Here is a 20,320-nt window from a genome sequence, read left to right on the forward strand (position 1 = left end):
ATGGCGGACGCCGCGTCTGTTAGCCCAGCAGCCAGAGATGAAAGCACAGACACCGGGCCTAGTTTCGCCTCTCGTCCACCGAAAGAAGATTACGACCTCGCTAAGGATCAAGAAAACTGGATGCCCGGAGATCGCCGGCATCCCGAACTCGGACCCGGCGTAGAGGACGCAACACCGGGACGCGAGTGTCAGCGGAGGTTCGACGAGGACTTGTCATCCCTGGACCCTGAAGAGGTCGAGAGCCGCCTGGAGAGAACTCGCCGGGAGTTTTACAACCGTAGAAAGATTATCATAAAAAATCTACCCTCCGACGTTAGCAACCAGGTATGAGTAAATCTTCTCGCTCGCTACGAGTTTAATTGTTAGCTGATTTGATTGATTGATTGATTGATTGACGGGAGCCCGTTGGCTAATGTTAGCCTAGCTCCTGCCATGCTACCAATGTTAGCCTGCTAGCCTTTTTTTTTTTTTTTTTTTTTTAAACTTTTGCTTGATGTTTTGATTTATAACATCCGCAACTGGTTTAAAAGTCAACACGAAGTTCACCAGTGGACCCCCTCCCCCCACCCCCCCCCTCAAACGAGCTGACATCGATCCATTGGTTTGGTTGTTGGTTAAATAAACACGACTTGGCGTTAGCTTGCCAGGTGGTCAGACAACTGTCAATAATGGTCATCCGTGGCCCGCACGAGCTGCCAAGTCCGGCGCTTTGGTTGGGAAAACAATTCACTAACTTTTGACAATGCTTAGTTTTATTTATTTTATTTTATCTGCTGGTGATTCCGACCTGGGACGGGGGTTACAGGTGCACAGTTGCTTTTTTTTTTTTTTTTTTTTCCCAATCAGCCCATCTGTTGTTAAAGCTGGCGTGTGGTTGTATCAGCCTGCCTGTGGTTTTTTTTTTTTTTACTCATGATGCTACACTTTTTTTGGAACGTGCCTGACTCGTGGGGAGCGGTGGGCCTGCGGGCGGTACCATTGTTCACACAGGGAGGGGGGGGGCAGGATAGTGTGTGTGTGTGTGTGTGTGTGTGTGTGTGTGTGGGTGGGTGGGTGGGGGGGGGATTTCGAGATGTGAGTTGCAATATAACAAAAGGTGGAAGGCGTGGTGGACACAAAAAAACGTTTCAGAAAATGCTAGACAGCATCGCCCATTCGTTTGTGAATGGGCAAAAGCAGCAGCAGAACAATTTCTCCTACAACAATGAGTTGTTCACCTCTTGTCACCTCCACCACCACCACCTCCACCTCCACCACAGGTGCACTTGGCGCTAGTTTCCCAGTGGACATGAATGAGTCAATCGCCAAAAATCTGCAATTAGGCAATCTTCGTCTACTGCATGTTTTATGCATCTAAGTTGAAATAACTGGGTGTGATTATTGTGTCTTCTTATTTACAGGAGGTCCATGAGCTGTTGGGCAGCTATGACTTGAAGTACTGCTTTGTGGACAAATACAAGGGCACAGGTTGGTCCAACTGCTTGTCCGTCGCGTTGAGACATTCGTATCTGCTTTTGGCAATATATCTCGGTTCATTTTTAAAGGCAAAAAAATAAAATAAAAATGATGGCCACAGTCGTCTTTATAAACCTCACAATTTTTTTTATTTTTTTTATTAGAATATGTTAAATAAAGGCGACAGGGTTCCTGATGCTAAGGAGGTACAAAATGTTTCTGAAGCGGACATATTTAGCATAACATTTAAATTTGCACCTTCAGTAAAGACTTTGTTCAGATGTGCAGTGTGCTGCTGCGTTTTGACAGTCGTGCAGTTACTGATCCGCTTTGTTGACAAATGGTGGAACTCGCTTGTCACGGTGTCCCATCACACTGTTATCGGTTCAAGTGAAGCAAGACCATCCGTTTCCTTGTGTATATACAACCGTATGCCGCTCGGTGATCTTAATCCAAGATAATTACTTGTTTTGTTCGAAGGTTCAGTGCGTAAAAGATTAATTTGCCTTTGAATTTACGTTACAACAAATGAAACTAAACGTGGGCTTGGAATATGGCATGTGAAACGGCCCAGCAATCTTTCACTAGAAAGCGGCTGATAATAATAGGCCATAAAATTGTATGAGCCACATGGTAAATTCAGGGTACGCCTGGTATCTACCAAGCTGTTGTGGCAGAAAACCAATGGAATTCATAGGCTTTTTTTTTTTTTTTTCACAACATCTCGGCTGATTTAGAGAGAGAGAGAGAGAGAGAGAAGAGTAACAACTTTAAAAAAAAAAAAAAATTATGTGGCTGTCAATCCCTAACGGCAAATAAACATTTCTAGCCCAACTGCTTCGCTTTAAAAACATGGTAAACAGGATGTTGGCTTGACATGGAGCAACGCACTTCGGGGCTCCAGTATACTTGTCCATACTGTAACAACAGTCTGTCACATTGATGGACAGCGAGTGATATTAAAACTTGTACAGGTGTAGATGTGACTTAATGCCATCAGTGATGCTCAGGACAGATGAAATGCCTTTGACTCCTGTCAGTTACTATAACAACCATTGTAGTTTCAGTAAGGGTAAAGCTTCACTGGCATAAAAAGACGTGTGCTGACATTGTGCCACCAGCGTCATACCCGCAAAAGGAGAAACGCTGTCAAACTCGAAGTTTGCTGCTCGAGACCTGCTGAGGATCAAAATGGATCTTTGTTGTAATGCAGACTCCCTGGCTTTACCTCAAAGTTTGTATTTCTCTCTCTTCTCCCGTCTCCCCCCCCCCCTGTCACTCTCAGCATTTGTGACACTACTCAACGGGGAACAGGCGCAGTGTGCCATCAAAGAGTTCCACCAGCATGCTCTGCGAGACCGGGAGATCTCTGTGCAGCTGCAGCCGACGGACGCCCTGCTGTGCATCGCCAACTTGCCCCGTGCCTTCACCCAGCAGCAGTTTGAGGAGCTGGTGCGACCCTTCGGTAACCTGGAGCGCTGCTTCCTGGTTTACAGCGCCGCCACGGGACATTCCAAGGGCTACGGCTTTGTGGAGTACATGAAGAAGGACTCGGCGGCCCGGGCCAAGTCGGAGCTCTTGGGGAAGCAGCTGGGTTCCCGCATGCTGTACGTCCACTGGACCGAGGTGGGATCCCTGACGTACCCGCTGCTTCACTCCAAGTGCCTGTGCGTGGACCGCTTGCCCCCGAGCCTGCTGACAGCCCAAGACCTCCGGGCCCATGCCCTGGCTGACACCCATACCCCAGTCTTCTGCCAGGTTCGAATTTACTTTACACAAACACGCAAGCGCGCCGCTTCTTAACAAATCACCGATTTCGGAAGAATACATCATCTCGATTGTATTTTAAACCTGGAATAATGACTGTAACCTCGCACTTGGCTTCCCCCATTATATTTTCTGGTGGTTCCTTTGTGTAGCTACTGTTGATCTATGCAGTGCGAGGCCACATTAACAAAACCGTTGAGAGCTTTTGGAGCTCAGTGACAGTTAAGTGCTTGCCATGTGGTTCAGAAAGTTGTAAAACAAAGCCTGAAGGTGTCGGGGTGGATTTTTAGGGACGTGGCGCAGACAGTAGGAGTCGCTTTTGTGAAACCGTGTTCCCCATTTGATCTTTCAGTACCTTTCACCTTTGCCCCAGTTTTCATGTGGCCACTCAAAGTTTCTATAGCAATAGCAAATGCTGGTTTCTATGGCGATGACCACCTGACTCCCCCAGGTGGTGTCATTCAGCAGGCTTTTCTGGAATGAGAGAGAGGGGTGTCTTTTTAGCACGACTCGCACAGTCGTTCTTTTCTGCTTGTTCCAGGTTTTTTTTTTTTTTTTTTTTTTGGCTTGCCGTGATGATTAAGGACTGTGTGATAATTTAAGGGAAACAGTTTTGTTTGTGTTTGTGTGTGTGCTAGTTTAAACAAGATACAACTGGTTTGTTTGGTGTTGTGAAATCTGGTGGTAATAAATCACGCGGTCACATCCAGATGGTGAGTAGATGTCCTTCAAAAGGAATTTTTAAAGCTATACAGTCAGAAGAAGAGTATTTATCTGTTTGGATTTTTACAGGGTTTTCAGACTTGTTCTGGAACGTCAATGACGTGAATTAAATGCAGTAGGTGGTTTGACAAACCCTAAGTGAGTCTCGAATTAACGGTGGATTGTTTTAAATTCTAAAAACGGTTCTCTGGTCAATGTTATTCTTTAATACGAGGCTGGTACACGAGAGAGGCTGGCGACGCTGCAAAACTGGCCACCTGGAAAGGTAGTCGCAATGTTATCAATTCACAAACTTTTTAATGAAGTTTGAAAGGCCTGTCGCAATTATTACATAATCATTTCATGAGAAATTTCACAATCCATCGCTGTTTCCACGTCATTTTCCACCATTTAAGGTTTGACTGTCGCTCCTTTTAATGATGTCATCTTATTACGTCCCCTTTTTTGCTTTGATTTAATGGCACACGATTGAAGAATTAATGCCACCGATTGGTTATCTCGAAGCACCTAACTTCCGATATTCAATTGACCACATTTCTATAAACATGTATTGACTTAAACATCGAGGATTAAACTCTTCTTCTTCATAAAGTGTATTATTACTCTATGATTAGGCTTAGACTATAATGGTGACATAAAATGAACAGAAAAAGACAATCAAGTTGTTAATCGCTATTATATGCATGACAATTAATTGTCAACTAAAATTAATAATCGAGACAAACCTTCATTCTCGTACATTTTAAGGTTTTACAGGACATTTTCAAATAAAATGTCTTTTAGATATTGCACCAAAATATATGCTGAACATTGAGGGTGCAAAAAAAAAACAACCCAGTCCCTCTAGTCTGCACTTTGTATATATTGTATTTATTGGCAGCTGATTTTTGGCACATTATGTCTGTTAAATTGGAACGCCGGTGTTTATTTCTCTCTAGTTGGCTCAGGGACAGGATGGAAGTTTCCGGCGTTTTGCAGTGCTGGAGTTTGCCACTGCAGATATGGCTGAGGAGGCACAGCGACTCACAGATGGCAAGCTGCTGGGCGGGACACACATCAGGGTGTCCTTCTGTGCCCCGGGCCCTCCGGGAAGAAGCATGTTGGCTGCTCTGATCGCTGCACAAACCATGGTATTAACGTAAAACCAAGACACCGTCTTCAAATTTCGAAAGTCACCACTTGGTTGTCTGTTGTGCTGAATCCTTGTCTTGTGGGTCCTCCTTTTCAAGGCTGTAAACAGAGGTAAGGGTCTCCTCCCCGATCCCACAGCCATGCAGATACTTACAGGCCTCAATAACCCCGCCACCCTCAAGATGCTGCTCAACCCACTGTCACAGGGACACAAACAAGGTGAGGGGGCTCTTGATTAAACGGTTTACTTCTCAAATTCATCCCGGTGCTGTGGATCCTGATGTTGTCTCCGTGCAGGCCTCCTGGGGGCAGCCCCCGCCATGCCGCTGCTGGCCAACCCCGCTCTGTCCGCCGCCCTGCTCCAGCTGCTCCTTCAGAACCAGGCCAAGGCCCAGCAGGTACCACCCCCTCTCAGCCTCGGCTCTGATGTGCTCCCGCTTGCTGTTCCTTCAGCCTTGTTTTTGATCCTTCCTCATTCATCCTCTGCCACCCATGTTGACTTTCACCCCCCCCCACTCTGTTCTGTCCTTCTTCACCATTAGCAAGCCTTTCTGGGAAATCATCTTCTGTGGGCTCAGGTGCTGCATAGTAAAGAAAACCCTCTAGTGTCTTGTGTGAGTGATAATGTGGTTTTGTGTTTGGCTATCAGTGTATATGTGTATATGTGTGTGTGTGTGTGTGTGTGTGTGTGTGTGTGTGTGTGTGTGTGTGTGTGTGTGTGTGTGTGTGTGTGTGTGTGTGTGTGTGTGTGTGCGCGGTGGCGGTGAAGCTAGATGGATTCTGGTCTTTTTTTTTTTACATGACTGGTGATAGAAAACTTGCGTTGCCTCGGTGGGTAAGCGCCCGCAACGAAAGTGTGAGATTTTTGTGCGTGTGGTGTTCTTTTGAGTGGTGCCGAGTCTTGTGCAGTCGGTGTACTCCTCCATTATGTGCCAAAACTGTAAATGCCCAGGACATGATTTCAGATGCGGTGAGTAGACCTCGGTGCTCATTAAGTCTGCTCGTGTGGCTCCGATCGCGGCTGGAGTGAAGTCGCCTGGCTGCGTGACCCTCTTGCGACACTGACCTCTGCTGCCTCTCTCTCCTTTGCCCAGCAGGCTGGACTGATTGCGGAGAATCCTCTGGCTGCTCTGCCTGTCCAGCAGGGAGTCCATCTGCTCGGAGACCTACCCCAAGGTTTGCATCCGTCGGCTCCAGCCGACGCTCCTTGAGCCACAAATTGCATGTTTTCCGCTTCGCTTCCGATGATAAACATCCATATCCCACCTTTGCCTGTCAATCATCAAGCTTCCCACGCTTCACACTGTTGGTCATAAAATGTTGCCGCTAGATGAGGCTTACTATTATGGAGTACATTTACAAAGCTCTGAAATGCTCATGAACGTACATGGTTCAGCATGTTTTTACTTGTAAGTTCAAGAAAAAGCCCCATGTCATCTGCAAATTTGTGTTATATTTGTAATCCGCTATAATGCCTTTAATTGCAATAGGTGGCGTAGTCCCAGGGCTGGGTCTCCAGACTGATCCTCTGCCCCCACTGAAGCCAATGCCACTCGGCAGAGCCTTAGCGAGGGAGCAGGAGTCGCCCACATCAGCGTGCACCTTCTCCCAGACTTCCTCTCCCACCCTACAGGGCATCTCCATGCCCCTGATGGGTGGCATGATGGGGGCAGATGGCCTCACAGCACAAGGGGTGAGTTCCTGAGTAATATGCCTTCAGATATTCATATCAGGTTTTTTTTGCCTAGGGGGAGAAAAATGTTTACTTTTTTTTTTTTTTTTTTTTCTTCTTTTTTTCCCTACCTGACAGGTATCAATACTTGGTGATCCTCCAAAAGATGGGAACCTTCCTCAGAGTGGCTTCCTCAATGTCAACAATGTGTTCCCCTCAGGTGAGGTGTATTTTTATTTTTATTTATTTATTTTTTTGCACAGTGTGGTTCAGTTTGTCCTACTTTACAGTCTGTTCTTGTTTGCCGCATCAACTCAGATGTTAAGGTAAATATATCTAGCACCTATAATATCTGTCGGTCCTCCCTGTTCTCCAGGAGGAAGCTGCAGGCCCCACCCTTATAGGAAGAGACCTACACTGAGTAATGTATCCAACCAGCACACACACCAGAGCATACAACCAAACTACAACCTCCGTTACCAGGACTCCTACAGCCCTGAGTATCCTCCTCGGCACCAGGTAACCTCCCAATTCTACTAGTTACTGCTTTGCTCGTTGAATTTAAGATATAGTACCTGACTGCTCATTTAGTAGGAAATAAGATGTGATGGATTCTGATTACCCATATGGTGTTTCCCCTCAGGATCCCCTGGTCCACTTATATGAACAGCAGGAGAACCTTGATTCTGGGGCGTTGGCTGGATTTGGTCAGCAGGTAACATTAACAGGCTGATTTTCTTCTGGACCATCAACTATCAAAAAATACAAAAAGCGACTCGCAGTCCGAGGTAACGCAGTTTGTGAACACGTCTGTCCCCGCAGCTCTCTCGTGACCTCGACTACAGCGAGAGGTTTTCCCATTACAGTTACCCTTCCAGCCCCCCCCTGTCCTCGTACTTCAGCTCGGGGCCTGAGGGCTCCATTAACGGGAGCCTCCCTACCACCCAGCTCAACAGGGTAAGCCTCAAGCTTTTGGATTGATTAGGATTATCGATTTAATTGTCAGTGCAAGAACATCAAGGTAGCAGCACTGGAAGAGATCAAAAGCGGAGGGTTAGGTTCCAAGAATAAGCCAATGTTCAATATTTAATGGTCTGCTGCAAGTGCCTGTGCAGAAGCAGTCTTGGGTCACTCAGAGTTGCATGTTTGTCCTCAGGCTGTGGGGATGCCTCCTGTGAGCCACACTGCCAACTACCCCCCAGGCCTGGGGAATGTTATGAAGGTAATTTAAGAGACTTTTCTTGTTTTCTTTGGTGTCTAAACTTCATTTCATACACTTTTTTTTTTTTTTTTTTTTTCCCTCTCTCTCTAAACCAACCGTCTTCAAGTCCTAATTTATTTCTCTTTTGTGGCGATTGCAGACACCCATCGGTAGCCACAAGCGCGTGTTCTCCCGGCTGATTCCATCTCCGGAGCCGAGCCCTGAAGGTGGCTACGTGGGCCAGCACTCCCAAGGCCTCGGCGGTCACTACGCAGACTCCTACCTGAAGCGTAAGCGTATATTCTGAATACAGCTGAATGCCTCTTGCTGTAGCCATTCGAGTAGCCATTCGACAGCCAGGACATGGCGGCATCTCCTCCAGAGAACTTTACAGCATGGTGGTATTTTGGATTTGTCTCCCGTGTACTCCTGTGGGTGACCCCTGGAGGGCGCCCAGTAGTGCAGCCTGTTGCTGTCTGGACAGTAGTGTCACTCCATGGGAGTTTTTGGTGGTTGTTTTTTTCTTTTCTTTTGTGTGTGTGTGTGTGTGTGTGTGTGTGTGTATGATTTTTACCGTATTTGTAAATTCAGTTTTTACTTCTTTTTTTTTATTTATTTGCTTTTTAATTTCCTGTTAAAACTTGTACAGTGAGGAAAAAAAATGGTTAAATAGGAAATGAAGTCTTTTCTTTAAAACAAAACAAAAAAACTTTTTAAATTTTTTTTTTTTTTTTAATATTATTCCTTTGTTGAGTGTGGTGTGTCAGCAGATCTACAGATAGTTTGGCCAGTTTTCAATGGCAGCTTATAGGCTGCTTTTTCTAGTTGTTGACACCTCACTGAAGTGATGTTGTCCGCAATTGCAGGCAAAGGGACTCGCGTAGCACAAAAACAAGCTTTACTTCAAGGGCTCCACTTTTTAAAACGGCCTTCCTAATGCCGTGTAAAAAAAATGATTTAGTTTGTTTAACAAGATGGTGTTCTTGTGTTGTGAACTTGTTCGTTTTCCCCCTCACACCACAGGGTTGTGTATTTTGCTGTATAACTATATCTGGATTCAGGTGTTTTTTCCTCAGTGGTTAACATGCAGCTTTCCATCCACCAATGATAGTTGTGTGTACCTGCTTATGTGTTAATGAGGTGAAGCTTCTTACCATTCTGGGATATTTTTCTGGAGCCTTAACTTTTCCACGTCGTTTGTCTTTTTTTTTTCCTTTTTTTTTTTTCTTCCCCCCCCCCTTTGGGATCCACACCCTCCAGCCTGTTCCCGGAGTCACTGGTTGTCGAGTGATGCACTCGGAGGGCACAGGTCACGATCCTAATCTATCTCGCCTGTCATAAGATGCCATTTCAAGTCTCCTCTTCACTCAATATGTCCAGGAGTTGAATCATTTCTGTGTTGATGTCAGTTCTGTTTTGCCAAGTTGTATTTTGAATGTCTTTACCACACCTCGACGGTCGAGCTGGGTGGGTGGGGCGGTAGACGGGCGCTGCGTGCCATCACTCGAGCTGCCAGCAGATGGGTGAATACGGGGACGTTTGCGATCGCACCTCGGCGAGAGGTTCGGCACTTGGTTGCATTAGTCTTTTTTAAAAAAAATTTTTTTTTTTAGAAAAGTGCATGGCAGCTGGAATGATCGACGCAGCCTGTGTTCAAAGTTTTTCAGTAATGGTGGGAGTTAAGTCTGTCTGCGGAGAAGCTAATGGAAGCAAGTGGCAGGTGATTGGTCAGTGACATGACTGTCCTTGTATTTTTTTTTTTTTGTGAATAATTATCTGGTTGACAGTTTGATTGTGAAAACCCATTACCTCTGACTTCTGCTAGGAAATGCAGCTACACTTGAGCCTTAACGGTGTTTTCCGTGACATCATCCTGCCCTGTGTTGGCTTCCATCTACATTTACCATTTCTGTGTTATTTGCTGTGTAAATAGTTAAAGCTTGATCAGGTTGTTGGTTTTTTTGTGTGTTTTTTTCCTTCCGAGTCAAAAACTTTTGTTTTCTTGAATCATACCTGCCTCTGGTCTGATGTTTTGAATGATATTTGCTGCTCATTGTGTTGTTGTTGTTGTTTTGTTGTTGTTTTTTCCTGTATGTTTGACAGCTGATGTGGCACCACAGCAGATTTCTCATGTTGTGTATGGACCAAGAGATGCAGCTGTACTGTATGCGCATCATTCATTTTGATTGATTCGAATTTAACTGCTACCCTCTCATCTGTACCACCATGATTGTTTCTGTGTGTGTGCGTGTGCGTGCGTGCGCGTGTGATGTGCACAAGTAAATGTTATTTAAACTCATCTTGTTTTTTCACAACTCATTTTTCAAATAGTCAAGATGGAGACTGGTTGATATTTGTATTTGAAACATTTTAATTAAAAAAAAAAAAAAATCTTGATTCTGACACGGAACGTTGCAAACGTTTTGCCACGACTTCAAGATACATTCAACACTCATTTTGCTCTTTTGATTTTTAGTTATGATGGTAACTTTTAAAAGATTTGTTTAATTCGACTTTAAAACCCAGAAAACTTGATTGCAGGATGCAAAAAAAAAAAAAAAAGGCATTTGCTTATTTTTCCGTTTATATGTTTGTCAACAAGTGTCGACGCATTCATTTCATTGACCCAATCTGCACTTAAAAATTAAGAATTAGTGTTTATAGCACAATTTTTTTTTATTTTTTATTGTCCTGCCTTTCCGAACCAGTCCAGTTGCAGTTTACATCCGTGTCCGTCAAGAACGGACTCGTAATATATGCGGTGAAGACTGGAGGCTTCATTAGGTGTTCACGTGTTTGGCCAATAAAGCTGTTTGACAGTAGATAATGCTACAAATATAGATGTTGCTGCAAAGAAGCTACAGATGATAAGATTTCCCCGTCTGTTATGGTGAATAGAGTTTTTGTACAACGTTTTGATGTTGTAGTGAAGTTGACCTTTTTGGATATAAAATATCATCAATGCATCATGTTATCCCATTAGACATTTGTGTGACATGCTGCGATAATTAGCGTATGAATTCTTGAGTCATGGCCACAAACATGATTTGTGTGGTCAGAGATATTTGACCTTTGACCCTCAAAGTCCAATTGCCTTCTGTCTGATTTAATGTTTGTGTCACATTGGAAGAGATTCCCCTCGAGGCATTCCTGAGATACCGCATTCACGATATTGGACAGCCAGATGGGATTAACATGGGGTCACAGTGACCTCTGACCCTTTTGACCACCAAAAAAAATCAGCACTCGGAAGACATCCTTTCAGGGATCAAATGTCAAGGTGACTGTCCTACCCGTAAGTGTGATACTTCAGGAATGCCAGGAGGGAATTTATTTAAAGTTTGGCACAAGTATCCACTTGGACTCGAGGATTAAGTGAACAGAGTTTGGTGTTCACAGGTCAGAAGTCAAGGTCAGTATGACCTGCTGTTCTTGTGAATGGCATATCTCAACATTCGCTTTGACTCAAAGGTGAACTGATGAGAATATATCCAAAAGGTCATTACTGTGACATCATGTTCTGCAGAAACACTTTTCTGGCCATGATTCAACACCATAACGGAAGAACAGAAGAGGAGATTGTGAACATATTTCACATTTATGTCAGATGGAGAGTTGTTGACACTCCTGGGTGCTCAGAAACTGAGGTGATTTTATGGCTCTTCTGTGCGGTCAGGATTGAAGTTGTGTGTGAATCATCTGCATTTTTTTTTTTTTTTGAATTTGCAGCTTCTTTGCACAACATCTTTTGGACAGATATGGATGTGAAGCTACAACTTGAGTGGTTAGCGGAGGCATACAACCGCGAGGTGGTAATTCTAGTTTAGCCTTATTATGGTAATATGGAAGTAATGAACCAGAAGTTCCTCCTCTCAATCAACAATGCTTGCACGCACAGCCCGCTGATGTTTTGCTTTATTGGTTCATTAATCGTAACTAAGTTGGTGCTTCTGCACACTTGCAGACAGAGATTTTGAGGAACAGATGTGCCAGACAGAAAGTATGAAGTACTTGCACCAAATCTGCTGCTAATAAAGCTCCTGGATGTAAACCTCTCTGTAAAATCTCTTCTTTCTTTGCCCAATATGGAGGGGAAAAAATAAAAAATAAAAAAAGGCTTATGACTTCAAACAGCTGTGTGATGTAGCTACACAGTGCTTAATAATTGATAACCAAACCTGCCTGCTGCTGAGGCGTTTTTGCTCTTTTGCCGTGTACGTCATCTACAACATGTTATCGGGCAGATGTCGGGGGTGTGTGTGTGTGGGGGGGGGATTCTAATAGGCTCTATCGGTGCTGTATTGCTGTGAATGTGCCCTGTATGAATGCTAAGCAGGTTGCTGCCAAGAGGATAATTTGTGCTCCCTGGATGGATAATTGTTTAACAACTAACTCGGTTATCAGACATAATGGCTGATGACAGGTTCCTGAAAATAAATAACGACCAAAATCAATTCCACTCTGATTAGACAACCTGATGACATTCAGATTTAATTTTAAAAAATAAATAAAAAAAATAAAAAAAAGACAAAAGAACTGACTTGAAATGTCAGTCATGTTGTTACTGGCCCGCTATTTCCAGCATACTCCGAGAGTGATGGCAGGTCAATAGCGATCTTAACAGGCAGAAAGAGCTTAACATCCGCCCGGATGATTGGATGCGTGGCGGTTCTGAGCCTTTTGCGTTGAAGTAACTCACCCTTCAGACTGAGGTGCGAAGGGGCAAGAGGTATTCCCCGTCCTCTCAGCAGCCGTCAAGATGAAAGGTTTTGATTAGCTCGTATTCTTGTGGTCCCACTGAGCCTGGAGGAGCAGAGCTGCTGATGGAGCTTTCCCCTGACGGGCAAAAACACAACTGGTTATAAAGCTCCTTTTATTTAACATCATATTGTTTATGACATTTTTGACAGAGGAAGAGAGGGGGGGGAGGGTGATTTATGTTCAGCTCTGTCATGGCAGGTCACTTAAGAAATAAGTCTGAGGGAGAAATATTCCTGTTTTCACCATCAGTCTGAAAAGGACAATGAAAATGAGAACATTGCGAGGGAACGATGCGTTTTTTTTTTTTTTTTTTTCAGACCGACTGGCATTATTAATGTGTTTTTTTCCAGCCACCGGGTTTATTTCTGTAATATTTATCCATAATGCTTCTGGCACCCCTAAATTGCGTTTCTCATACCTGCAGCCAGTCTACCCAGAGTTCTCAGGGGGATCCACCGAGGCTTGGTGGACGCTGTGTCAGACACATTTAGATTTCTGCCTTTCATATTTCCACCCACACAACCCTGCACAGTTGCTGGTGAATGCTGCTGAAACCTGCGATTTTTTTTTTTTTTTTTTTTTTTTTCTTTCTCCCCCAAATACAGAGAGGAAGGAGGCAGAGCTCTGAAGACAGATCAGTGCAGCATCATTTATCGCAAATTACAAGCGTGAAAATAAAGGAAAAGTTTGATTTCCCGTGCTTTTATGTGCGCTGCAACACTGAAAATGTAGTGGCTTTATCGCCAACGCGCGATGAATTGAAATGAGTGTATCTTTAATATGCACCTCGTATACGCTTGTAATCGACATGTAAAACACGCACACACAAAATTAACATGTGCAATGATTATTTCCGCTTTATTTCAGCACACCGGCAACAAAGTGTAACCAAATAGGGTATGTCACAAGAGCTGTTTATAGCAGGATTAGTCATAGAAAACAACCCACTCCCCCCCCCCCCTCTGACAAACAGTCTATAAAACAGAAGAACATCTCGGCAGACCAGGAGAAAGCTACTCGTCTGCCTTTTTCCTTGGTTCACAGGGGAGGAAAGCTACTCAGTTTGAACGGTAACCCCTGATTATACACCCAAACAAGATTATCATATAGCAGGGATTTAAATTCCCAAGCCCGACCACGAACCTTTATCCCCTCTGAAATAAGCTTGAGTATTGTTACACTCTTCATTTTCATCTTTTCCCACTCGATCCTCTGTGTAACTGTATATCACTGTGGCACCACAAAATTAGATAACCACGTCTGGTTATAGACAATAAAAGCAATGTTCCCAGTGCAGTGCTATTGTCGCGAAACAACACATTAGATTTGGAAAAAAAAAAAAAAAAAAAAAAAGATTTTCCAAAACAAATTGCTTTATTCTTTCTTTCTTTTTTTTTTTTTTTTTTTTTACGTATAGTGGGTCTTATTTTTTTGGGCTCGAGATACTTCAGACTTTAATTAAAACATTGGCTGTGACTTTACAAGAAACCTGATTTAAACTGTTTTTTTAAGCAGTCTTTCCATCACTCAGAAAAAAAAAATCTAATTTCTTCAAGAAGTATCTCGTCCTCCTTATTTATTGACTCATATGCACTGCCCCATATTGTCCTCCTCGACATTAATAGGCTACACTTTTATCTTGAAGCACAGTTTTCATTCCTCTTATTCTTGTGCTGCCATTAAGTCTCGAAAATTTTCATGATGACATTTCAAGGTATTGCGAGAATGCCGTATCTCAGACCACCGCTGTCTTTATTTTTGATCTAATACATTTGTATTTTTCCATTTAACTCTGCATGTTGCTATGCTGTCAATATAAAAAAAAAAATACCCAGTGCAACAGCAAGAATACATACATTTATTTATATTTTCCTAATTCAAAAACAGCACTTAAAGGCATAATGTGATATTTGAAACACTGGATTGTAACCTGCTAAACTGACCTTTTGATACAAAGACTGACAGCAGATAATGAATAAATGGATGTCTTCTGGTGCCATTAAAGGCTTGTTCTGGCCAATTGTTAAACAATTCTTTTTATCTATAATTCACATTCTTCGACAGTTGTTCCTGCTCTAACAAAAATACATTTCACACTAATGACTGTAAAGTGCATTTAAGGAACATGTGTGGAACTGAAGTATAACCACGTGGTCTTCCTGGCAGTTAGAGATGGGAATCAAGTGTCATTGCAGCTCCACAATGTCATTCGCAGAAGTTCTTAGTAGCTCTGAAATCTAAGTTATTGAGGTCTCACTGGTACCCAGCTTGTCACTAAAGTCAAAACACTGCCTCGCCTTCTGGATGCATCTTTAAAGCTTTTCCTCCTCTGCCCTCAGCTGGATGCACATTTCAGAGAGATCTCATTGGTTTTTGGAGGAAAACAGGAAGTGAGAATGAGGTGAAAGGTCTCGGCTGGCGCTGCAGCTCGTGTGCACATTGCAGACTCTTGTCTTGTCTTGTGAATGATTGTGGTTTTTTTTTTTTCACGTGTGTAGGATTTCTGCAGCTTTACTCCAACATTAGCTTTGAATCAGCGCGAGTCTTTACACACGCATGCAGCAACGGGTAGGAGGACAGTCCTCCTCCACCGCTGCACCTCCACAGACAAAGAAAAAGACAATCGGAGGTTATTTCAGGAATCCTTTTCAACACTTAATATAAATGACCAGATAGCCTGCTGAAATACACGTCACGGCAGCTCAACCACATCCAAGCAAGCCTATATTTCCTCCTCTCTTGCTTCCTCACGTGCGTCCACATTCTAGCACGTTTTCCATTTAGTTTTCCTCATCCTACATATGTGTAAAACAAAAACTTGGACACGTACATGCAGACACACACGTACACAGTAGCTGCCAGACTATTACTCACCGTCAGGAAAGGGGTATGGATTAATATTTCATGGCCCTCCTCTGGCTGAAAGCGGATACATTTCCCAGCATTCCCTGATGCCCAATGTGGAGACTCCATGAGGCCCAGAGGCCAGACAGGCTGATGATGGTCTTTCTGCTGGACATGCAGAGCTCTCTTGCCTGCTGTAATTGGCCCTTAGCTGTGGTGGAGAAATTGTCCTGAAGTTCAGTTTAACGTCATTTCTGCATGTATACATATTCTAACCAACGTTAAAATCAAAACAGGAAGAAGGCATTACAGGCAGTACTTTTCCACAGCCTGCACAACCATCTCTTCCACATGTACTGAGTAAGTAAGACTGCTTGGCATTTCAATTATTCCTCACAATATGAATATATAACATGGAAAGCCATTTGGCGAGGTTGGTCATAATAAATCAGATGCTCACTAAATGAAGTGTGCAGCTGACTCAAGCTAGTGGGGAATTATTTTTTTTCCACACCACAATGGAGCGGTCCAGTCTGCACTGCGGTCTGCGGTCATTTAGTCATCCACTTCACCCCCCCCTTCATTACATTTTTTTCTTTTAAATTCAGGGGGTAATGAAAAAAAAATGGATAATGATTCGGCATAGTCCCATTTTCATGCCATCAAGGGGTACTTCTTTTCCTTTTAATTCCATTATATATTCAAATATTAGTAGTTCTACAGTATACGTCATATTAAATATGCTCCGAAAGATGTTTCTGGACTAGCTAAAATTTGTTGCAGATGAAGTTGAATAAAAATGTGCTGTCATGCCACAGAAAAATATTACCAGTCACTCATGACCACGGTATTTAGTTATTGAAAAAAAAATTTTGGTCAGGGTTTTGTACAGAAGAATGTCATGTGGCCAAAAGCCCAGGAATTAATAATGGTCAAACAGCACCGTATATGGACATTTTTCTTTCATATTTGGTCAAGGTCTTTGAGATGAAATGAAAACAAGTTTATTTTTTTCAGTAAGCAGCAATTTTTTCAAAGGACTTCTTCGTCTTTGTGGGCTCATTTGCATTCCGATGAAGCAACTGAATCATATGTTTCATTGAGCTGAAATTGCTCTTCAGAGAGGAATTCCTGACAGGGCAGTTCAGCTGAAAATTCACATCAAATTTCTTCAGGCCTTAGAAACAATACTCTAATTTGTGATCGGGATAAACAGTCTGGAGTTGCTGTTTTAGTGTCTTCCTGAAGTTTTCCGCCGCCCAAAATAACCTTTTATTTATTGTTTGATCAGCTTCAAATAGGAAAAGACAGCTATTTTCTCGTACAGTGTTCTTGCTGCATCCAGTTACAGCCAGCTTTCTCGTTTTTTTCCTATTCATTTTTAAGGACATACACTACAACTGACAATTTTCTCTCAAGGAAACGGTATTGAATGTACTTTAGAGCAGCTGCCTGAGGAGATAGTGTTCATTCAGAGTTGAAATTCAATTGCAGATTTATTGTGTTGTTGCAGCGATGCAGAGTAAGAAAAATCACATTTGATCTCATAAAGCTGAGCATGTAAACTTAAAGCTAGGCTACAGACAGACATGTATGATCTGTATGATGTCTGAAGAAAAAATATAAATCCTGCTTTCAGAGTTGTCACCTATCTCAAGGTAAAACATGTTTCATCTTTAAGCTTGATGAATTGTAAATGTGTCTGAATGGTTTCATCTTCCATACCTCAGACATCTTTTGTCTGGAAATCCACAGTGAAGGTTTCTGACTGTATTCAACATGCAAGCTGTCGTTTCTTTAAATATTCCTCAAAACTATCCATCTAGGATGTTTTTGACCTGCACATCAGACATCCATATCGCTGACGCTAAAGATTACATTTGCAAAAAGCAGCTCCAAAACCTCAGCCAACTTGCATGTTCGGCCTTCAATATTTAACCCATTTTAAAAATGCAACAAGTAAAGAAGCAAATTCGGTTGTGCGTGTTTTGTTTAGCTGAGAAAACACTTCTAAAATTAGACCTGCCCTGGCTTTAAAGACAAAGACAAAATGATTTCTTCTTTCTTTTCTTTCCTTCTGTAGGTTCATCAGCCAAGTTTCTGCAGCTCAGCTCCAGTTTTAATGTTACAACCACAATTTTTCAAAAATAAATTAAATCTGTGTCAAAGTGTGTGACCGGAGTTCATTCCCAGGACAGTGCAGGCTCAATCAGATGAAATTATAATTCAGTCCTGAAATACTCAGGGATGACAATCAAGAATCAGGTACAAAGGCTGCACATTCACATATGAGTTTACTATTGAATGTGCCCCTACAACTTACACAAAATATTTATATGTGCTACTTTTCAAACAATGTTTCTTGAACCTCTGCACACTTTTCAGTCACTTCAATCAGATGATCTGCAACAGCTTAACGTCTGTAATCTTTACCATCAAATCACCGCATTGTTTGTGTTTCATTTCTTCCACCGTGTGTCCCTGTTCTGTCTGTTTACTTGCTGTATATTGGTTTGAAGATTAAGATCACAGCTCAAAGCAATACTTCGTCACATCAAACACAGAAAACAGAAAATGCACCATGTTTTTCTTCCTTCCTGCATGTGCTGAAACACAAGTTCAGTCATGATTTAAGTTCGACACAGGCAGAAAAGCTAAGAGAGACAAAGCTTGTGGACAAGAGGAGAATAACTCCCCAGGGTGTCAATCTATTTCCAAAGTCTGTAATTAGAGTATAGATAGAAAACAGACCAAACGTCTATAACCGTGTTCATTGCTCTGTGAGGCTGCAATGCTCATTACAGAAAACAAAATTGTTGGTTTAGTGGTTTAGACCAAGTGTCTCTTTATGGTCGTGCACTTGTTTATCCAAAAACCAGAAGATTTATGACGGATGTAGCTTTAATGCCACAATATAGGAAATACTTTGACTTTTCAGGGAGAAGGAGACTAAAAAGCTGATTTGTGTTTATAGTAAATCTTCTGACATGCCTTGCATTTCTTTCTGGTCACGTCCTTCCCTTCCGTTTCAATCTATCAGAGTGGAGGCGTCCCCTTTAAGGGGAAACGAGGGAATGCTTTCAGGGAACCCCAAGGAAAAAGTGGACGTTTAGGTAATTCTTAATGGCACCACTTATCCAATACAGCTTTTTTCCCTTGCTAGATAGCATGCCACACATGGAGGAAAGCAGCAGTGGGAGGGATAGACCTCCAACAGGACTCTATGTAGTCCCTCACTGTGGCTTTATCAAAGTTAATACCATCTGCAGAGACGTCTCTTTTATTCTGTTAACATACTTTTGATGCATGCCCATAAGTCTTAACCAAAATACTTTGGATGTACCCTTGTATGTCCAGACATGTTTTTTGAGCATTTGAGTGCATTTTGGTACAGAGATGTTCCAGTTAATAGTTGTCAGTACCACCAGTTACATCATTCAGAGCATCACTCCTGAGAGCTTGCAGGCTGCACTGGCAGGAAAAGAAGAGCAGCGTCAATTTTCACAAGCTTGCGGCACATCCAGAAACATCCGTCTGTCTAATTTTTAGCTTCTTATCTGTGTCAGGGTCACCAGTGGCAACAAGCAAAGCAGGCCAGATGTCCTGTTTCCCAGCAGCCTCCTCCAGATCTTTTTATGGGAATCTTGGGAATAAGACCTGGAGGTCAGCTGAGGCTGAAGCTCAATCATGAGCCCTGCCAGAGGAGTTCTTCCTGCACCACCAAGAAGAAATATCTGGGAAGCAAAGCACTGTCGTGACTGAATACCTGAACTTTTATTTTGACAGGTGCTCCATCCTGTGCAATAGGCAAATGTGAGGGCTTTGCCATTCATTTTAAACTGGAACTGTTATTCAGTAAAGAAACATGACCTCACGTGTACACACACTCAAATTCAGCTGCAAAACCACAGTAAAAGGTTGGCATAATCTAAATAAACCAATGATGCCTGATCTAATTGCCACTGAACTAAACATTGTAGACCACAGCTGAAACTCATTTACACTTTGACTCAGGTGTTTGATATCTGTAATCAAGGACGAGCATTGTGGTTCACTGGAGGCTAAATCCTGTCAAACTAACATCCAAAAACAAGAGAAACAATACAACAGACTGCATTTTTGGAAAGTGTTAGAGGGATTCATTCTCAATCAAAATTTCATCCAGTCTTGGAAGGTATAATCAATTTCAGACTCGGATTAAACACATGACTACAGTAAACATATTGTCTATCCTTAATTAGTCAAAGTTACTCTGGTGCACTATATTTCAAGCCACTACACTGTAAAATACTGTTGATTCACTTAGAAATGTGAGGCTACTTTCAGTAAAAAAACATGTTGAATGGTAAACCATTGTCTCACTTTGGCTGACTTAGATTTGTGAATTTATTGAACGGCTTAGGTAGTTGTTTGAAGTTAAATTTGTTCTGGCTTTTTAAAAACATTTCTGTTGTGTAAATGTTTGTTCATTTCATTTTTACTTGTTGATTTATTGAATTTTGTTCATTGATCTTAAACAAGCATTTCAAGATAGCCAGTGTGGTCCATTGTGTAGTTTGCCTTTGTTCATTTTTGAACTACAGTCAGTGCTTGAAGTCGGCCGGTACAATACAGGCAGTTCTACATTTGACTTCTTTGTGTACAGTGAGGTTTTCTTTCGCACTGTCACTTGTCACAAGCTGCAGTTACTCTTTTCTACCCTCCTTACATCAACTTATTCATAATGGCCCTAAATAAACTATGTTACCCAGAATGCATTATGTGTT

The 20,320-nt window shown here is 42.5% G+C and overlaps 1 protein-coding gene across 2 annotated transcripts; it reads left to right on the forward strand.

The window, feature by feature from the left end:
* raver1 (ribonucleoprotein, PTB-binding 1) lies at positions 1-19,500 on the forward strand. 2 transcript variants are annotated; one of them, XM_069715536.1, is made up of 15 exons: positions 1-324; positions 1,401-1,467; positions 2,741-3,213; positions 4,884-5,075; positions 5,175-5,295; positions 5,374-5,474; positions 6,171-6,252; positions 6,567-6,769; positions 6,887-6,968; positions 7,125-7,267; positions 7,392-7,463; positions 7,571-7,705; positions 7,905-7,970; positions 8,110-8,239; positions 19,121-19,500. In XM_069715536.1, exons 1-15 carry the CDS (start codon positions 1-3, stop codon positions 19,243-19,245), a joined length of 2,316 nt encoding a protein of 771 aa, XP_069571637.1. In that variant the 3' UTR covers positions 19,246-19,500. The 2 variants fall into 2 exon arrangements, with proteins under 2 accessions (XP_069571637.1, XP_069571638.1); XM_069715537.1 differs by lacking the exon at positions 19,121-19,500 and adding an exon at positions 5,619-5,690 and having other exon boundaries at positions 6,174-6,252; positions 8,110-8,673.
* The last annotated feature ends 820 nt before the right edge of the window (positions 19,501-20,320 follow it).

Source organism: Brachyistius frenatus, unplaced genomic scaffold, assembly GCF_029030835.1.
Source record: "Brachyistius frenatus isolate BFR_SWC_R1_liver_20210118 unplaced genomic scaffold, ASM2903083v1 Contig_144, whole genome shotgun sequence".
NCBI classification, from domain to species: Eukaryota; Metazoa; Chordata; class Actinopteri; family Embiotocidae; genus Brachyistius; species Brachyistius frenatus.

Coding starts and splice junctions, on each gene's coding strand:
- raver1 (XM_069715536.1), top strand. CDS start 1: ATGGCGGACGCCGCGTCTGTTAGCCCAGCAGCCAGAGATGAAAGCACA. Junction 5,296..5,373: donor GTCACAGGGACACAAACAAG/GTGAGGGGGCTC, acceptor GTCTCCGTGCAG/GCCTCCTGGGGGCAGCCCCC. Junction 6,770..6,886: donor ATGGCCTCACAGCACAAGGG/GTGAGTTCCTGA, acceptor CCTACCTGACAG/GTATCAATACTTGGTGATCC.